The sequence below is a fragment of the Stegostoma tigrinum genome, chromosome 22 (genome assembly GCF_030684315.1).
Source record: "Stegostoma tigrinum isolate sSteTig4 chromosome 22, sSteTig4.hap1, whole genome shotgun sequence".
Classification (NCBI taxonomy): Eukaryota; Metazoa; Chordata; class Chondrichthyes; order Orectolobiformes; family Stegostomatidae; genus Stegostoma; species Stegostoma tigrinum.
Window position 1 is genome coordinate 12,017,049 of NC_081375.1, and position 19,659 is coordinate 12,036,707.

Sequence of the window (19,659 nt, forward strand, 5' to 3'; positions counted from 1 at the left end):
ACACCTTGGGGACAGTCGTTACTAATCTACACTTCAAATTCCCTGATCTAACTTTACTGGGGTTTCAGCAACTGTTAATCTAAACCACATCAGCACAGCAGCAGGTCACAGCCCTTTAACAAAGGAGCAATTCCTTCTTTACACTGACCATAGCACCAAGAGGGGTTTGGACTGCTACAGTCAGAGACCAAAGATGGAAGATATAACACTGAGCCTGCCCATGGCCACAGTCATTACTAGCAGCACTGACTTCTCCTATACTTAAAGGCATTATCCTCTCATTGTTAGGCACAACGCTCGCTGTTGAAAATCAAAAGTACTGCACTGTGTGCTGGGGTGGTGTAACCATAGCTTGGAAGCTTTGTCTGTCTCCAATGTGAAACCTCAGCGTTCATTATTACCCCCAAAGTTTTACAACGGGAGGAAGGTGTTCAGGGTTGGGGTACAGGATTTGCTGGTGATTAGATTCACATCAGCGTGAGAACGGAGGGGCTGATCTTATTTTGAAGCCTGCTTGTCTACCTACAGTGACGATGCCCCTGCTCCCAGTACAACTTAACTGAGTTAGTGCATAGTACAAGGTCACTGGATGAAGTCAAAAACATTCACCCCCAGAGTGTGACAAAGGTTCTTTCTTTTCATCATTTAATGATGGGTGAAAATAATCATGCTGTACATGGCGATTCCGTTGATTATGTTCGTTTATGTGAGCATTTACAAAATCTCCAATTCCTATCGGACCAATAACTGCACACTCAGGCAGTGGTATAAAATCATAATAAGTAGACACACACATACAAACAATATCTTGGTCAACCCACACTCCCCACTGTAAAGTAAGTCCCATGACACAGTATACAGCAGCTCCAGGACACCAGTCAGTGTACAGGACCACTAAGGAAGGTCTTGCGACCAGTCTCCACGGTACCCTGCAGTGGCTAAGCGAGCAGGAAAGGTTACTCCAGCTGGACAGTTCCTCCCGCTGCTTCAAGGGCAGCCTTCAGTTTCTCTGCTTCCTCCTTCCCGACTTTAGCCTTGACCTCTTGAGGAAGAGACTCCACCAGTTTCTTCGCCTGGTGATAAGCAGACAGAAGGTTAATCACAGAAAGGGGAAATCCTCCAACGCAGCGACACTTACTGTGCAGCAGGCAGAGACCCCAATCCACCAGCCCAGCTCTCAGTCAGTAAGGATTCAGATCCAAACCACCACTCCCCCTCATCCCAATGTTTCACTCAAGGGAAGAGTGCCTCAAAATGTGACTCCAAGAAAAATCAGAGTTGTCCAAAAACTGGTTTCAGAGACAGTAGGAACCGCAGATGCTAGAGAATCTGAGAAAGCAAGGGTAGAGCTGGAGGAACACAGCAGGCCAAGCAGCATCAGAGGAGCAAGGTCTAGGCCCGAAACATCAGCTTTCCTGCTTCTCTGATGCTGCATGGCCTGCTGTGTTCCTCCAGCTCTATACCTTGTCAAAAAACTGGACCCTTTTTGCTTCAGCTGTTGAGGGGTGAAATTTTTAAAAACAATGTACCTGCACCAATGCAACTAGACACTACATTGGCTTCAGATCCGGTACTGCTTTTGTGACGAGGATCACAGAATCCATACAGCGTGGAAACAGGCCCTTCGGCCCAACACGTTCACACCGACCATGGCCACTTTGGGTCACTCCCTTCAACTCAACTCACCTGCACCAGGTTGAGGCCAGGAATACAGTTCTTCACCTCTTTAATGAGCTTCATTCTCTGCTGCTTTGAATTCTGTCAGTTTCACTGTGAAAAGGGATTTCTCTTTTTTGACCTGGGCAGTGTCTTCGTCTGCCTGCTGGAAAACAGGAGAGGCACGAGAGAGGGCAAGGAAACGGGTCAGATAACATGCCGCATTTAAAGAAGGTAAAGTCACTGAAGGCCTACCATAGGGCTGCTCCCTCATTACAGACACGAGTAGCAGTGGCTTAACCCGAGGGTCAGCATGCCTCAGGCAAGGGGAGGGCCCTTCATGGTGACCTCAGCCAGAACAGGACATCCAACGCGCGCTGTTGGTGTCACAACGCATCACAAACCAGCCATCCAGCCAACTGAGCTAACTGACCCCACATTTATGCGTACACAGTATCACAGGTTGGTCACAGCTGATGTCATTGCTCAGTGTTACACTATGGATTTACTGCTCATACCAGAGGGGAGTGCCGGGTTTCATACTGCAATCCAGAAAACCAAAAAAAAGAAAAGAAACAACTGGCCAATTCTTAAAATAATTCACTGTTTGAATTGTGTTCATGTTATATCACACGGACACCCTCCTGGGCAGCTGCTGCATGCAATGTTAACTGAATAACATATTGTATAGTAGTTAACTGAGCATTACGAGTTCAATACTGAATATTACTAGTACCAGGTCTAGTGATTACTGCACAGACTCAGCACAAACAAACATGAGATACCACTTTCTTGGATAACTACACTATCAACCTGCTGCCTTCCCTCCAACCAGCAGCTGTGTGTGTTCTGAGCCTTGTAAGAAACATCTAGCTCTCGGAGTGCAGATTCAATCTAAGACCCATTTTCTACAAACACTTGCTTTTATAAAAATTCATTCACGGCAACGTGGACTTTGCTGGCTGGACCAGCATTTATTGTTCATTTCTAGTCTAGATCCCTAGCTTGTGACTTAGTTTTGTAACCACAGGAGGCCAAGATGGATCATCCACTCGGCACTTCTGGCTGAAGATCGCTGAAAATGCTTCAGCCTGCTCTTTTGCACTGATGTGCTGGGTTCTTCCAACATTGAGGAAGGGGATGTTTGTGGGGCCTCCTCCTCCAGTGAGTTGTTTAATTGTTCACCACCATTCACCACTGGATGTGGCAGGACTGCAGAGCTTAGATTTAATCTGTTGCTTCTGGGATCATTTAGCTCTGCCTTTCACTTGCTGCTTATGCTGTTTGGTGTGAAAGTAGTCCTGTTTGGTGTCTTCACCAGGTTGATACCTCACCTTCAGGAATGCCTGGTGCTGCTCCTGGCGTGCCCTCCTGCACTTTCCATTGAAACAGCTTTGATCCCCTGGCTTGATGCTAACTGCAGAGCTGGGGATATGCTGGGCCATGAGTTTGCAAATTGCGTTGGGAATATAATTCAACTTCTGCTGATAGTCCATTGACCCCCATGAGTGCCCAGTCTGGAGTTGCTAGATTTGTTCGAAGTCTGTCTGATTTAGCACTGTAAGAGTGCCACACAACACTATGTAACGTATTCTCAATGTGAAGGCAGGGCTTTGCCTCCATAAGGACTGTGTGGTGGTCACTCTTACTGATACTGTCATGGACAGAGGTATCTGCAGCAGGCAGATCGGTAACAATGAGATCAAACATTCATAGTCTGTCTTGGTTCTCACTGTGCCGCTACCTCTGTTGGGTCTGTCCCACCAGTGTGACGTGTCCAGGGTTAGCAATGGTGTTGTCTGGGATATTGGGTATACGATATGATTCTGGAAATAAAGGAGAGAGAGAGAGAGAGAGAGAGAGAGAGAGAGAGAGAGAGAGAGAGAGAGAGAGAGAGAGAGAGAGAGAGAGAGAGAGAGAGAGAGAAGCACAGAGAATGAGAGAGAGGGAGGTTGAGAGAGTGGATCCTAGATCTTAGGGCCCCAAGAAGCTGACATTACAGCTGCCAGTGGGGAAATGATTAAGATCTCTGATATACACGAGGGCAGATCTAGAGAAACAGTGATCTTGAAGGGTTGCGGGGCTGGGGATAGAGTGTTGGAGACACACAAGAAATCTGAAAAGAAGGACAGGAATCTTATAATCCCTGATGGCCCAGGAGTCCACGTAGCTCAGTGAGCACAGGGTTAATGAGGGAGTGGCCCTTGGCCAGAGATAAAACACTAACAGCAAAGCTTCTGGATGAGCTCCTGTTGCCAGAGGCTGGAAGATGGGGAGGTCTCCCTCAAACAGCTGTTACCTGGGAATCTGGCTGAGCAGCTGCCATCGGTCCTGCCATCGGCATCATTCCGATATCCTGAATTTTCAATGTTTTCTGTGAAGTTAAGGAGAGCATTAATTATAACACACAATCAGTTCATTACAACATTCTCACAGGGATAGTTAGGTAAGAAACACAAGGAATCTGAATTCATGTATCTAGCTGCATGGAACATCGATCTGAACAGGAATCTCAAACTGTACTGTAAGCACCGCAAGTGCTCTAGTAGCACTGTGGTAGTGCCCTAAATCTCTGAGCCAGGAGGTCAGGGTTTAAGTCCTACCTGCTCCATAAGTGTGTAATAACATCTCTGAACTGGTTGATTTGAAAGTATCTACCATTAGCACTTAGCCATCAACGCCCAATAATCTTCGATTGTTTCTCGTAAACAAAAGGAAGCCAGCACCAGTTTTCAAATATTCAAAGACCGAAAACACCCACCATCTCCTGAAGCAGAGTACTGCAAGGTCACACAGCCCTCAGAGACATAAATTCCCTCATTTCTATCCTAAAAGGTGGAGCCCAAATTTTACAACAGTCCCCTCGGACTAAACCGTAAGAGGAAACTGCCATCCCAAGTTCATTTTGTAGAGACTGTTCAGGATCTTATAAGTTTCAAGTAAATCATGCCTCACTCTCCTGGAGGCTACTTAGTGCGAACAAACCCAGTCCATCCAATCTTTGCTGATGGGACAACCAGACCCGAAGATTCACTAACTAGGTGTGCTTTACCAGCGTGCACCTTAAACCAGCAGGATGACAAACACTGGCCCATCAGCTTCCTGTGCAACATCAGAACATGAAGCACCATCCACTGCAGCACTGCTGTGTCAGAAGCCCCTCTCAAATGACAGCACCTCTGACAGTGTAACACCTCCCTCGGTACTGCACTGGACAGTCATCCCGATCAAGTGCTTCAAGTCTCTGGCGTGGGAGGAACCAACAACATTATGACTCAGAGACGGAGTTCAAGCTCTCACCAGGGCAGGGACTGGCACTGTCTTGAGCCCCAGGGTTGAGGAGCCAAGCTACTGGCAGGGCTCCCACTGAGCCCCTGGCCAACACCCTATCCTGCTCTGTCTTATTGTGTCCACAGGGCATTTCCAACTCTGTGACAGACAAAGGGAGGTCCTTTCCAAAACGTACCTTAAGCAGTTCATTTAAGTCAGAGATTTCCAGAAGTGTCAAGCTCGCTATTTCCTGCACCAGCTGCTTTATCTTTGGTGAATAATCCTTAGGGGCAGTGTCGAGAGGTGGCGTTGCCAGACTGTCATTGTAATAGCAGGCACTGGTCCTCAGGGCTCGTAATGCACAGAAGGTTCGCAGCTCTCTCCTGTCAAGAGATTGGATAAAACATGATGAGTTCTAATGGAGATAGCAGTGGACTGAGGCCTCGAGACGTTAACTGTTTCTCTGGAGCTGGTCCTGAAAAGTCATTTATCCAGGTTCTGTGAAATAATGGTAAGGCTCTCAGCACCACAGCAAATTGATAAGACCTTTAAAAACGCGGTACAAAGTGGGAACCCAGGGACAATGATCAGAAGGTAACCACTCTGCTGGAGCACGGGATGCGGTTTCCAAATTGCTGAGCGCTGTTACTGGTATTACACTATGTGGTGTGAGTATTTCCTCGCCAGCTTAATACTGTCCCGCTGAAATACAACAGTTTCAGTAAATGGTCTCAGGCTGCTCTCTAAGAGAGAGTTGACTGGTTGTGGTTTTAACTTGAGGGTCACCACGGCTCATATGAGGAGGGGAGGTGAGAGGGTGGGACCTTTGAGATAACCTTATAGCTGGAGCGGGAATCCAACCCACACTGTTGAGGCACTCTCCGTCACAAATCAGCCATCCAGCCAAATGGTCCTGGCACAGTCGTGACCAAGATTGTTACATGACTGCTTTTGCCGTCACAGTAACCGCACAGTACAAACTGACCACCTAGTCAGTTACAGTGCACATTGTGTCACTGATGGTAACACCCTGTGTCAAAGATTCGGGCCAATCGTGACACTGGAGCAGCTGCAGAATTAAGAACATGGGTTATTTTTCAATACTGCCCTGATGTACAGTCTTAAATGCCACATCTTATTCTGCCAGTCTAAACCAGTGTTTCAGACTTGGAGACTTTGCAAAATCAACACCCCCGGGAGGGGTACCCAGCTTCTTAGTGCCAGCTGGGACACAACGGACACTCCTGTTGGTGAAGTCCTTTTCTAGATACACCGCAAAGACATCAGCATTCCGGTATAGTGAAACGAGAAGCTCGCTTTCACTTCCTGGTTTGGAGTCTGACTGTCTCCGTGTGCACAATGATAGGGAACTGAAGCTGTGGCCACCAAGAGGGGGAGAATTAAAATTGGACAGGCACTGGCCTAGTGGCATTATCACCGGGGGGGAGGGATGAGGAGTGGGGGGGGGGGGGGGGGGAGTGCGGGGGGGGGGGGGTGGGCAGTGCGGGAAGGGGGGGAATGCGGGAGTGCGGGAAGGGGGGAATGCGGGAGTGCGGGAAGGGGGGGAATGCGGGAGTGCGGGAAGGGGGGGAATGCGGAAGGGGGGGAGTGCGGGAAGGGGGGGATGTGCGGGAAGGGGGGGAGTGCGGGAAGGGGGGGAGTGCGGGAGGGGGGGTGCGGGAGGGGGGGTGCGGGAGGGGGGTGCGGGAGGGGGGGTGCGGGAGGGGGGGTGCGGGAGGGGGGGTGCGGGAGGGGGGGTGCGGGAGGGGGGGTGCGGGAGGGGGGGTGCGGGAGGGGGGGTGCGGAGAGGGGGGGTGCGGGAGGGGGGGTGCGGGAGGGGGGGTGCGGGAGGGGGGGTGCGGGAGGGGGGGTGCGGGAGGGGGGGTGCGGGAGGGGGAGTGCGGGAGGGGGAGTGCGGGAGGGGGAGTGCGGGAGGGGGAGTGCGGGAGGGGGAGTGCGGGAGGGGGAGTGCGGGAGGGGAGTGCGGGAGGGGGAGTGCGGGAGGTGGGAGTGCGGGAGGTGGGGAGTGCGGGAGGGGGAGTGGGGAGTGCGGGAGGGGGAGGGAGGGGGAGTGCGGGAGGGGGAGTGCGGGAGGGGGAGTGCGGGAGGGGGAGTGCGGGAGGGGGAGTGCGGGAGGGGGAGTGCGGGAGGGGGAGTGCGGAGGGGGAGTGCGGGAGGGGGAGTGCGGGAGGGGGAGTGCGGGAGGTGGGGAGTGCGGGAGGGGGAGTGGGGAGTGCGGGAGGGGAGGGAGGGGGGTGCGGGAGGGGGGGGTGGGGAGTGCGGGGGGGGGTGGGGAGTGCGGGAGGGGGGGGTGGGGAGTGCGGGAGGGGGGGGGTGGGGAGTGCGGGGGGGGGTGGGGAGTGCGGGAGGGGGGGTGGGGAGTGCGGGGGGGGGTGGGGGGGGGATGCGGGAGTGCGGGGGGGGGTGGGCAGTGCGGGGGGGGGTGGGCAGTGCGGGGGGGGGTGGGCAGTGCGGGGGGGGGGTGGGCAGTGCGGGGGGGGGGTGGGCAGTGCGGGGGGGGGGGTGGGCAGTGCGGGGGGGGGGTGCGGAGGGGGGGAGGGGAGTGCGGGAGGGGGGTGGGCAGTGCGGGAGGGGAGTGCGGGAGGGGGGAGGGGAGTGCGGGAGGGGGGAGGGGAGTGCGGGAGGGGGGTGGGGAGTGCGGGAGGGGGGTGGGGAGGTGCGGGAGGGGGGTGGGGAGTGCGGGAGGGGGGTGGGGAGTGCGGGAGGGGGTGGGGAGTGCGGGAGGGGGGTGGGGAGTGCGGGAGGGGGGTGGGGAGTGCGGGAGGGGGAGTGGGGAGTGCGGGAGGGGGGTGGGGGAGTGGGCCAGTGCGGGAGGGGGGATGGGGAGTGCGGGAGGGGGGGGTGGGGAGTGCGGGAGGGGGGTGGGGAGTGCGGGAGGGGGGTGGGGGAGTGGGCCAGTGCGGGAGGGGGGTGGGGAGTGCGGGAGGGGGGGGTGGGGGAGTGCGGAGGGGGGGGGGTGGGGAGTGCGGGAGGGGGGGGGGTGGGGAGTGCGGGAGGGGGGGGGGGGTGGGGAGTGCGGGAGGGGGGGGGGGGTGGGGAGTGGGCCAGTGCGGGAGGGGGAGTGCGGGAGTGGGCCAGTGCGGGAGGGGGAGTGCGGGAGTGGGCCAGTGCGGAGGGGGAGTGCGGGAGGGGGAGTGCGGGAGGGGGAGTGCGGGAGGGGGAGTGCGGGAGGGGGAGTGCGGGAGGGGGAGTGCGGGAGGGGGAGTGCGGGAGGGGGAGTGCGGGAGGGGGAGTGCGGGAGGGGGAGTGCGGGAGGGGAGTGCGGGAGGGGGAGTGCGGGAGGGGGAGTGCGGGAGGGGGAGTGCGGGAGGGGGAGTGCGGGAGGGGGAGTGCGGGAGGGGAGTGCGGGACGGGGAGTGCGGGGACGGGGAGTGCGGGACGGGGAGTGCGGGACGGGGAGTGCGGGACGGGGAGTGCGGGAGGGGGAGTGCGGGAGGGGGAGTGCGGGAGGGGGAGTGCGGGAGGGGGAGTGCGGGAGGGGGAGTGCGGGAGGGGGGGGTGGGGAGTGCGGGAGGGGGGGGGGGAGTGCGGGAGGGGGGGGTGGGGAGTGCGGGAGGGGGGGGTGGGGAGTGCGGGGGGGGTGGGGAGTGCGGGGGGGGTGGGCGGTGCGGGAGGGGGGTGCGGGAGGGGGGTGCGGGAGGGGGGTGCGGGAGGGGGGTGCGGGAGGGGGGTGCGGAGGGGGGTGCGGGAGGGGGGTGGGGAGTGCGGGAGGGGGGTGGGGAGTGCGGGAGGGGGGTGGGAGTGCGGGAGGGGGGTGGGGAGTGCGGGAGGGGGGTGGGGAGTGCGGAGGGGGGTGGGGAGTGGGCCAGTGCGGGGAGGGGGATGGGGAGTGCGGGAGGGGGGGGTGGGGGAGTGCGGGAGGGTGGGGAGTGCGGGAGGGGGGGGGTGGGGAGTGCGGGAGGGGGGTGGGGAGTGCGGGAGGGGGGTGGGGGGAGTGGGCCAGTGCGGGAGGGGGGTGGGGAGTGCGGGAGGGGGGGGTGGGGGAGTGCGGGAGGGGGGGGGGTGGGGAGTGCGGGGGGGGGGGGGTGGGGAGTGCGGGGGGGGGGGGGGGGCGTGGGGGGGGAGTGGGCCAGTGCGGGAGGGGGGTGGGGAGTGCGCAGTGCGGGAGGGGGGTGGGGAGTGCGGGAGGGGGAGTGCGGGAGGGGGAGTGCGGGAGGGGGAGTGCGGGAGGGGGAGTGCGGGAGGGGGAGTGCGGGAGGGGGAGTGCGGGAGGGGGAGTGCGGGAGGGGGAGTGCGGGAGGGGGAGTGCGGGAGGGGGAGTGCGGGAGGGGGAGTGCGGGAGGGGAGTGCGGGAGGGGAGTGCGGGAGGGGGAGTGCGGGAGGGGGAGTGCGGGAGGGGGAGTGCGGGAGGGGGAGTGCGGGAGGGGGAGTGCGGGAGGGGGAGTGCGGAGGGGGAAGTGCGGGAGGGGAGTGCGGGAGGGGGAGTGCGGGACGGGGAGTGCGGGACGGGGAGTGCGGGACGGGGAGTGCGGGACGGGGAGTGCGGAGGGGGAGTGCGGGACGGGGAGTGCGGGACGGGGAGTGCGGGACGGGGAGTGCGGGACGGGGAGTGCGGGACGGGGAGTGCGGGACGGGGAGTGCGGGACGGGGGTGGGGAGTGCGGGAGGGGGGGTGGGGAGTGCGGGAGGGGGGGGTGGGGAGTGCGGGAGGGGGGGGTGGGAGTGCGGGAGGGGGGGGTGGGAGTGCGGGAGGGGGGGGTGGGGAGTGCGGGAGGGGGGGGTGGGGAGTGCGGGAGGGGGGGTGTGGGAGTGCGGGGGGGGGGGGTGGGGAGTGCGGGGGGGGGTGGGGAGTGCGGGGGGGGGGATGCGGGAGTGCGGGGGGGGGGATGCGGGAGTGCGGGGGGGGGTGGGCAGTGCGGGGGGGGTGGGCAGTGCGGGAGGGGGGGTGGGCAGTGCGGGAGGGAGTGCGGGAGGGGGGTGCGGGAGGGGGGTGCGGGAGGGGGGTGCGGGAGGGGGGTGGGGAGTGCGGGAGGGGGGGTGGGGAGTGCGGGAGGGGGGGGTGGGGAGTGCGGGAGGGGGGGGTGGGGGAGTGCGGGAGGGGGGGGTGGGGGAGTGCGGGAGGGGGGGGATGGGGAGTGCGGGAGGGGGGGGGTGGGGAGTGCGGGAGGGGGGGGGGGTGGGGAGTGCGGGGGGGGGGTGGGGGAGTGCGGGAGGGGGGGGTGGGGGAGTGCGGGAGGGGGAGTGCGGGAGGGGGGGGGGTGGAGGTGCGGGTGGGGGAGTGCGGGAGGGGGGTGGGAGTGCGGGAGGGGGGGGTGGGGGAGTGCGGGAGGGGGGTGGGGAGTGCGGGAGGGGGGTGGGGAGTGCGGGAGGGGGGTGGGGAGTGCGGGAGGGGGGTGGGGAGTGCGGGAGGGGGGTGGGGAGTGCGGGAGGGGGAGTGGGGAGTGCGGGAGGGGGGTGGGGGAGTGGGCCAGTGCGGGAGGGGAATGGGGAGTGCGGGAGGGGGGGGGTGGGAGTGCGGAGGGGGGTGGGGAGTGCGGGAGGGGGGTGGGGGAGTGGGCCAGTGCGGGAGGGGGGTGGGGGAGTGCGGGAGGGGGGGTGGGGGAGTGCGGGGAGGGGGGGGGGGTGGGGAGTGCGGGAGGGGGGGGGGGGTGGGGAGTGCGGGAGGGGGGGGGGTGGGGGAGTGGGCCAGTGCGGGAGGGGGAGTGCGGGAGGGGGAGTGCGGGAGGGGGAGTGCGGGAGGGGAGTGCGGGAGGGGGAGTGCGGGAGGGGGAGTGCGGGAGGGGGAGTGCGGGACGGGGAGTGCGGGACGGGGAGTGCGGGACGGGGAGTGCGGGACGGGAGTGCGGGACGGGGAGTGCGGGAGGGGGAGTGCGGGAGGGGGAGTGCGGGACGGGGAGTGCGGGAGGGGGAGTGCGGGACGGGGAGTGCGGGACGGGGGAGTGCGGGACGGGGAGTGCGGGACGGGGAGTGCGGGAGGGGGGGGTGGGGGAGTGCGGGAGGGGGGGGGGGGGGGAGTGCGGGAGGGGGGGGTGGGGAGTGCGGGAGGGGGGGTGGGGAGTGCGGGAGGGGGGATGCGGGAGTGCGGGGGGGGGGATGCGGGAGTGCGGGGGGGGGGTGGGCAGTGCGGGGGGGGTGGGCAGTGCGGGAGGGGGGGAGGGGAGTGCGGGAGGGGGGGTGCGGGAGGGGGGGTGCGGGAGGGGGGTGCGGGAGGGGGGTGCGGGAGGGGGGTGCGGGAGGGGGGTGCGGGAGGGGGGTGCGGGAGGGGGGGTGGGGGAGTGCGGGAGGGGGGTGGGGAGTGCGGGAGGGGGGTGGGGAGTGCGGGAGGGGGGTGGGAGTGCGGGAGGGGGGTGGGGAGTGCGGGAGGGGGGTGGGGGAGTGCGGGAGGGGGGTGGGGGAGTGCGGGAGGGGGGTGGGGGAGTGGGCCAGTGCGGGAGGGGGATGGGGGAGTGCGGGAGGGGGGGGGTGGGGGAGTGCGGGAGGGGGGGGGTGGGGAGTGCGGGAGGGGGGGGGTGGGGAGTGCGGGAGGGGGGGTGGGGGAGTGGGCCAGTGCGGGAGGGGGGTGGGGAGTGCGGGAGGGGGGGTGGGGGAGTGCGGGAGGGGGGGGGGGTGGGGAGTGCGGGGGGGGGGGGTGGGGAGTGCGGGGGGGGGGGGGTGGGGAGTGCGGGGGGGGGGTGGGGGAGTGGGCCAGTGCGGGAGGGGGGTGGGGAGTGCGCCAGTGCGGGAGGGGGGTGGGGAGTGCGGGAGGGGAGTGCGGGAGGGGGAGTGCGGAGGGGGAGTGCGGGAGGGGGAGTGCGGGAGGGGGGAGTGCGGGAGGGGGAGTGCGGGAGGGGGAGTGCGGGAGGGGGAGTGCGGGAGGGGAGTGCGGGAGGGGGAGTGCGGGAGGGGAGTGCGGGAGGGGGAGTGCGGGAGGGGGAGTGCGGGACGGGGAGTGCGGGACGGGGAGTGCGGGACGGGGAGTGCGGGACGGGGAGTGCGGGACGGGGAGTGCGGGACGGGGAGTGCGGGACGGGGAGTGCGGGAGGGGGGAGTGCGGGAGGGGGAGTGCGGGAGGGGAGTGCGGGAGGGGGAGTGCGGGGAGGGGGAGTGCGGGAGGGGGAGTGCGGGACGGGGAGTGCGGGACGGGGAGTGCGGACGGGGAGTGCGGGACGGGGAGTGCGGGGGGGGGAGTGCGGGGGGGGGGTGGGGAGTGCGGGAGGGGGGGGTGGGGAGTGCGGGAGGGGGGGGTGGGGAGTGCGGGAGGGGGGGGTGGGGGGTGGGGAGTGCGGGAGGGGGGGGTGGGGGAGTGCGGGGGGGGGTGGGGAGTGCGGGGGGGGGATGCGGGGAGTGCGGGGGGGGGGTGGGCAGTGCGGGGGGGGGGGGTGGGCAGTGCGGGAGGGGGGGTGGGCAGTGCGGGAGGGGAGTGCGGGGAGGGGGGGTGCGGGAGGGGGGTGGGGAGTGCGGGAGGGGGGTGGGGAGTGCGGGAGGGGGGTGGGGAGTGCGGGAGGGGGGGTGGGGAGTGCGGGAGGGGGGGGGTGGGGAGTGCGGGAGGGGGGGTGGGGGAGTGGGCCAGTGCGGGAGGGGGGTGGGGAGTGCGGGAGGGGGGGGTGGGGGAGTGCGGGAGGGGGGGGGTGGGGGTGCGGGAGGGGGGGGGGTGGGGAGTGCGGGGTGGGGGGTGGGGGAGTGCGGGAGGGGGGGGGGTGGGGGAGTGCGGGAGGGGGAGTGCGGGAGGGGGGGGGTGGGGAGTGCGGGGTGGGGGGAGTGCGGGAGGGGGGGGTGGGGGAAGTGCGGGAGGGGGAGGCGGAGGGGGTGGGGAGTGCGGGAGGGGGGGGGTGGGGGAGTGCGGGAGGGGGGGGGGTGGGGAGTGCGGGAGGGGGGGGGGGTGGGGAGTGCGGGAGGGGGGGGGGTGGGGAGTGCGGGAGGGGGGGGGGTGGGGAGAGTGCGGGGTGGGGGAGTGCGGGAGGGGGAGTGCGGGGTGGGGGAGTGCGGGAGGGGGAGTGCGGGAGGGGGGGTGGGAGTGCGGGAGGGGGGGGTGGGGAGTGCGGGAGGGGGGGGTGGGGAGTGCGGGGTGGGGGGAGTGCGGGAGGGGGGGGGTGGGGGAGTGCGGGAGGGGGGGGGTGGGGAGTGCGGGGTGGGGGAGTGCGGGAGGGGGGGGGTGGGGAGTGCGGGAGGGGGGGGGTGGGGGGGAGTGCGGGAGGGGGGGGGTGGGGAGTGCGGGGTGGGGGAGTTGCGGGAAGGGGGGGTGGGGAGGGGGAGTGCGGAGTGCGGGAGGGGGGTGGGGAGTGCGGGAGGGGGAAGGACGGTATCTCCGAGCTGGTCCTCCCCCACAGTCCGACCCCGTACCTGAGCAGGCCCCGGGCTGTCGCGGTCCCTCTCCCCAGCGCCGCCAACATCTTTCCTTCTCCCCCCCGGCCCCGCGCCCCCGGGCGGACGGTCACCTCCTCAGCGCTGCCGGCTCCCACATGGAGCAATGGCGGCGGCGGGAGGGACGGGGGCGGGGAATCGTGACCTCCAGCGCGTGACCTACCCAGCAGGCACCCTGCCGCCAGGGCGCCGTTGAACCTTATTGACACCCTGACCAATCACGGTAACCCAGCAGGCACCGCGCTGCCGGGACGCTATTAAACTTTATTAACACCCCGACCCAATCACAGCCACCCAGCACGCAACGCGCTGCCAGGATGCAATCAAACGTTATTGATACGCCGACCAATCACGACCACGCAGCAGGCCCCGCGCTGCCAGGATGCAATTAAACTTTATTGATAGGACTCAAATGTGTTTGTTGCAGGGAAGAGCCCCAGGGACCTTGCCTATAAATACCATCAAGAGCTTTCCTGCAGCATTATTACAGCTAATGCTCTGTAGCATTAAGGCTGCAGGATATTTATATATTGGGCCAGATTTCAAACCCATTTGTAATAATCTACTGAATTTTAAAAGATATTTCGATAGGAAAGGAGAAACTAAAGCTGGTATCAGTTCTCTCGGTAGATAAGGTCTGATAGAACTGCAGATGCTATAAAGCAGGAGCAGAAACAGAAGTTGCTGGCAAAGTGCAGCAGGTCTGGCAGTATCTGTGAAGGAGGAAGAAAAAAAAAATCAGATTAAACGTTTTGCATCCAATGACCTTAAGAACCCAGGTCTGTGGTAAACACAATCAAATCCTGTATCTTCTCAAAAGAAGAGATAGCATGAAGATATCGTTGCTATAATCTTCAAAATTGTTTTGATGCTGGAAGGATCCCATTGCATTGAAACGTAGCAAGTTTTGCTCTTTTAGTTTGGTAAAATAACGGAGGCCAAAAGCAAGAATCCAAGGGCCGATTAGCCCAAAGTCTGTCTTTGAAATGCTTAAAGCATGATGCAAACACCAACCTTAATCATAGCTTTAGAGAAGAGAAAAAACTACATTAGTTTAGCATTCTATTGACCAAGTAACATTCATAGTGGCTGTAAGGGAACCAGGTGGTGGGTTGTACTTTGATTTCCAAATGATATTTTATGAAGATGCCATGTAACATGTTGCTGGACAACATGAGAGCACATGGTGAAGAAGTTTGCTAAAGGATTGGTTGTCTAACAAGAAGCAGACTGTCAATAAATGGATCATTTTCATGTGGACAAGCTGTAACTGTTAAGAGTGCCACAGCAATCACTGCTGGCTTTTGACTATTTGTAATTGTTTTCAAGCTGAAGGAGAGTCTGCAAAAGGGATAAAAATAGGTTAAGTGAGTAGGCAAAATCTGGGTAGGAGTACAACGTCAGCAGGTGTGCACTTGTCCATTTTGGCACAAAGAATAGAAAAGCAGTTTACATTTAGATAGAGAGAGATTACAGGACTTTGCAGTACAGAGGGGTATGGATGCTCTCGTACATGAATCGCAAAACACAGTCAGTGTGCAAATCGAGCGAGTGTTTCAGAAGGCAAATGGAATGTTGTTATTTATTGTACGGGACAATAGAACCAAGTAGGGAAGTCTTACTGAAATTTTACAGGACACTAGCACAACCACATCTTCAGTGCCATGTAGATTTGGTCTCATTTCACAAAATACATAATTTCTCTGGAAGTGAGTGGAATAAAAAGTTTATTTTGTGAAGAAAGGCTGAACAGTTTAGATCTCGTTTCATTAGAGTTTAGAAGATCCTGAGATGAGTGGTATTTCCTTATAAAGTAGTAGAGATTGGGTCCTTAAAATGTATTCAAGAACCAATTAGAATTTTGATAAAAATAGATCCCAAGTTTCTGGGGTGCAGAGAGCAAAGTGGAGTCAAGGTACAACCAGATAAGCCGTGATCTTATAGAACGGTGCTATGGACTTGAAGGGCAACCTGCACTGTTGCTGCAATACGTATGTTCCTCGGTACTGACCTCAACCACATTGTCAGGTTTGTCCTCTTGCAGTAACAACTATAAAGCCTAAAATTCCTTTCCACAGACAGAGGTTCAAAGCAATCCCAGCTTGGCCTGCTGTGTTCATCTAGCTCTACGCCTTGTTAACTCTTGTTTGGAACAGGTTTGTTGCCCAATGACTGTCCTGAAGGCTGGTAGCCAGTAGTCAGAAAAGCCATAAAATCTTCAAAAGGCATCTTTTGCTTTAAACTCAAGTATGAAGCGCAGAATGTCCAAGATCCATGTGTTATCCTGAATGCGCACACAACGTGGGGCTGCAGTTTACCACACTTGATGGAATCAGGAACAATTAATGAAGTGAAAACTATGCAAAGTACAAGACAGGTGCAAAACCATGCTAACGAAGGCGGCAGGCAAAGTAAAATCTAGCGTTTAAATTCTGTGGTTTGCAGCATTGTTCAAAACTTGTTCACTCCAAAAGATGACTCTCGGCATTCGGAGGTCACAGATTCCAGCACAGTAACAAACCAGGTGGTTCAACTGGCTTATATTAAAGTTTAGCCTCCACGAGTCTCCTCAATCCATTTCTCATCTAACCCCATGAAGCAAATGCTAGCTGCTCGGCAATTTCTATTTAGCCTGGACTACATCTCAGAAATACCTACGTTCCACACAGATATATGAAAAAAATGCTTTTCTGTAAGTTTTCCACTATTCATAACATTTGTTTCAAACTTTCTAGTATGTTTTAATGTGGTCTTATTTTAAAGCAGACTGAGAAAAAAAGATTGCTTTCCTGTCCAAACCATCTAGTCAACTGGTCCCCCTCCCCGCATCCAGTTATTGTAGGGAGTTCATTATTCTGACCTCAAGTTTTTCCCTCACCCTCTGTAGCACCCGTTTGTCCTGTTAGCCACCTCTCAGTTTTAAAAAGAAAAACAAAATCAACATTAGACATGTTGTGACACATCTGGGGCAGGAAGGACTGGAACCTGGAGGTAGGGACACTATCACAGAGGCCTGTTGGATGACCAGAGATTCATGGGACATGGTACTGAAGCAGATGGCCATTTGGCCCATCACACCACTGCAGGCTCTGTGAAAGAAATCCAGTTGGTCTCATTCCCCCTGTCCTCTCCCCATAAACATGACTTTCTCCACTGGTATTTAACTTGATGCCGTTGGCAAGAATGTCCTTTCATCACCGTTCGAAGCAATGCCTTCAAGATCATCATAACTCATTCTGTCTTACCTCTCCATTAAAGCACACATCAAGTCCATGGAAGTGAAGGACATGAAGGAAAAAAACATTTATTAAATATATGGTTTCAAAATCAGCTGAAACAGTGGGGAAAGCAGAACAGTGTTTTAATAAGGAAAAAATACAGAAGATAGAGACACATTCATTTATAGTATAACAGAACATGCGTGTCCAGCATCTTACTGACACAAGGATAAGGACAGGATAAACCTGTACCCTTTGAACCAACCACAACAATGCAAATTATCCCGTACATTATACTGCAAATGAATAGACAATTAAATTTAAACATGCAGGCCCCATTTATGAGGATGAGCCTTTTTAAATTAGACATTTAATAGTTTATGTTCCAAAGAACACACACATACAACTGAGAGTGACTACACAATATATAATCTGCTAAATGGATGATAGTTACCAGTTAAGGTTAATTATATTGAGCTCCATTCTAGCACACCAACGGTTCATGGAGGACAGTAACTTTCCACAGGACAGTGCCTGTGACTCCAGTGCAGACAAGCTCAGTAAGCAGTCCATCTCCACACTGCAAATGTCCACCTGTCACTTAAAAACCAGAGGAATGGGCTCCTAATCGGCACAGTTCAATCTGGATCTGTTGTACACTCAAGACAACTGAGGTGTCGTTTAAAGTGTGCAGTCAAAACCCTTGTTCTTGTTAAAACTTAATTTGTACCAACTGTCACAGCCGCTCAACCTTTTCCTTCAAAAGGCACCGTTCCCAAGCCAGCATTTTATAACGTTTCTCTCGTTGCATTCAGCCTTTTGCTCAACAGAGGGAAAGGGGTAACCGGCAAATAGTAGACGGCAGTTTCATGGACAGAGCCTCCAGGAGGCTTCCCAATGTTTGTACACCTGTGTTTTATTCAGCGTATTACCATTCGAGAAAATAACCTAGAGATGTGAACAGGCAGTGGCTACCCATAAATGATCTCACCAGCTCTCTAAGTGAATTCCTGTTAGCAGCCCAGTGGTGAACTAGTTGAAGCAGGTAACACTCACTAGTCTAGACAAGAATGTGACTTGTTTTACCAGGACAATGGGTAACAGTTTACAGCAGCACGCAGCAAATAGCATTTTGGAAAAAAAAGACTGCAGTGGAATACTGGGACCAGTTCCCAGGCACCAGTGGATTCATGGAATGGCTGGTGTACCCGCGTCTGGACACACAATCTACGATTCAGTCAGAGGTGACACCTACCCAGGGAGGGAGGTTCAAGGTCCTTTGCTCAGCCACACACAAGTCCCTCCCTCCTGCCTGGCACACTCAAGCTTGTTATCAATAAGCTAATTCTTCAGTTTTCGGGTACTTCCCTTTCTGCTTAGTTTGACATCAGACACGTAAAGCTAGGGAGGTCCATCTTGTGAGCACCCTGTGACTGGACAGTGGGAGAGGACAAAGGCAAAGTCATGCTCTGTCCTCCATCTATGAAGTTATTGTGTAGATGCCAACTGAGAACCACAGTGATATACACACTCCCACAACATTGGAGTTTAATCACTTACTGAAGCTTGGGTGAGAAGGGGAGGGGAAGGGGGCTGTAACCAGTGTTGCACCCAATGTCCAAGTTTACTTTCCACTGAAACCACCCCAGGGAGAAAAATGGCTTGCGTTCATACAACGCCATTCATGGACTCCGAACACACCAAAGCGGCTTACAGCCAAACAAGGTTTCTTGAAGTTTAATCACAGCATTAGTGTAGGAAAGGTAGCAACCAATGTGCAAACAGCGAGCTCCCACAAACAGCAGAGAGACAAACGATCAGATTATCTGTTGTTACGATGCATACCAGCCAGGACACTGGAGAGAACTCCCCTGCTCTTGTCTGAAGGACTTTTGTGGGATCGTTTCATGTGCATCTAAAAGTAAAGACAGACTCTCCATCTGACGTCTCCTGGGAAAGAGGGCCTGGATCTGCAGGAGGTGACAGAGTTTTGTGGTGAGGGGATAGATGATGAGACCCGCAGAAATACATTTCAGTATCGTCAAGAGGAAGGGGAAGGACAGACTTTGTGCACGAGCAAGCACGCGTAGGGGCATGGAGGGGGTGGAATGACAGCCAGTCACAGAAAGTTACCCCATCAGTCGATGAACAATATGGCTCCAAAGAGCAAAGAAAATTAAATATGATGGAAACATCCAAAAACCTTCATTGTTTATGTTATATATCTAACAGTTCACATGGTCCAAGGCTCAAGATTAAAACAAGAGTGCAGCATCACTTTTGATTTAAAATGTGAGGGGTGGAGAAAATTTTTAAAAAAGCAATCCCAGGAAACACCTGCCTGTACTCTCACAAAACTCCCCATGGTTCAAAACCGCAGTCAGCATCAACCCCAGACACGGCACTGTAACCACAGACATCCAAATCAAATCTACTATCTTAAATGATTATCAGTAGTGTTCTTTTCTTCAGCCTCTCAAACACAACCATTTGTAGCAAGGCAGCACAGAGTGGAATTAGAGATTTCTGGTCAGTAGGCAAGTCCACGTGAGATTTTCACAAAGATCAGAACTGGAAGAAAGCCAGTATGTGTTTGAAGTGTTAGTCCAGCCAGTAGTAGCATACACTCTCAATTTCTTTTTTCACTCCCCTCCAAAGATTGACTGGCAACGTGCACCTCCCAGTACGAGGGTGACCGTCACCCCCCCACCTGCCCCAGAGAGACGTTAGTCAAACGAGATGAGCTGTGCCTCTGAGCCGACCTGCTGCTGCTGCTGCTGCTGTGGTGCTGCTCCTCCAGGGGGTGCCATCTGCAAGTTAAGGAAACAGAAGTTAAAAACGCTGTCAGAGGCTGGTTGACAGCCCCTCCCCAATCTGTGCTTCAGGACTCTGGCTCGGACCCCGGCCATTGAGGCAGGAGCCACAGAAAACCAGATACTGCTTTGTAAGTCAAAGGGTTTTCTCATGCCCTTTACCGCTCTTGGGTTCTCAGTGCAGACGTAATTTTTCAGGCTCAACACCAACTTTGCACCAAACCGCAAGGCGGCAGCTCAGTGGGTGTTACTCTGGCATAAGGGCAATCAGAATATAATCTAGGTTGATTCTCCAGCACAGTATCGAGGGACTGCTGCAGGTGTCTCAACATTCAGACATGAAGTTAAACCAAGGCCCGTCTGCTATCTCAGGTAAATGCAGAAGATCCCATGGGACTAATC

The 19,659-nt window shown here is 58.0% G+C and overlaps 2 protein-coding genes across 6 annotated transcripts in view; both read right to left on the minus strand.

Moving 5' to 3' along the window:
* Positions 1-683: 683 nt before the first annotated feature.
* On the minus strand, positions 684-13,386 carry mrpl12 (mitochondrial ribosomal protein L12). The gene is given in 6 exon segments (XM_059653643.1): positions 684-1,073; positions 1,687-1,741; positions 1,743-1,819; positions 3,956-4,030; positions 5,123-5,309; positions 13,206-13,386. Coding segments are annotated over 6 exon segments (561 nt in total). The 5' UTR covers positions 13,256-13,386; the 3' UTR covers positions 684-956.
* A 3,185-nt stretch (positions 13,387-16,571) lies between these two features.
* hgs (hepatocyte growth factor-regulated tyrosine kinase substrate) overlaps positions 16,572-19,659 on the minus strand; it is a 159,837-nt gene continuing 156,749 nt past the window's right edge. For all 5 annotated transcript variants that reach the window (XM_059653645.1, XM_059653648.1, XM_059653646.1 and 2 more), the window contains one exon: positions 16,572-19,254. In XM_059653645.1, coding sequence (XP_059509628.1) covers positions 19,171-19,254 — 84 coding nt within the window. In that variant the 3' untranslated portion in view covers positions 16,572-19,170. The remainder of the gene's footprint in view (positions 19,255-19,659) is intronic.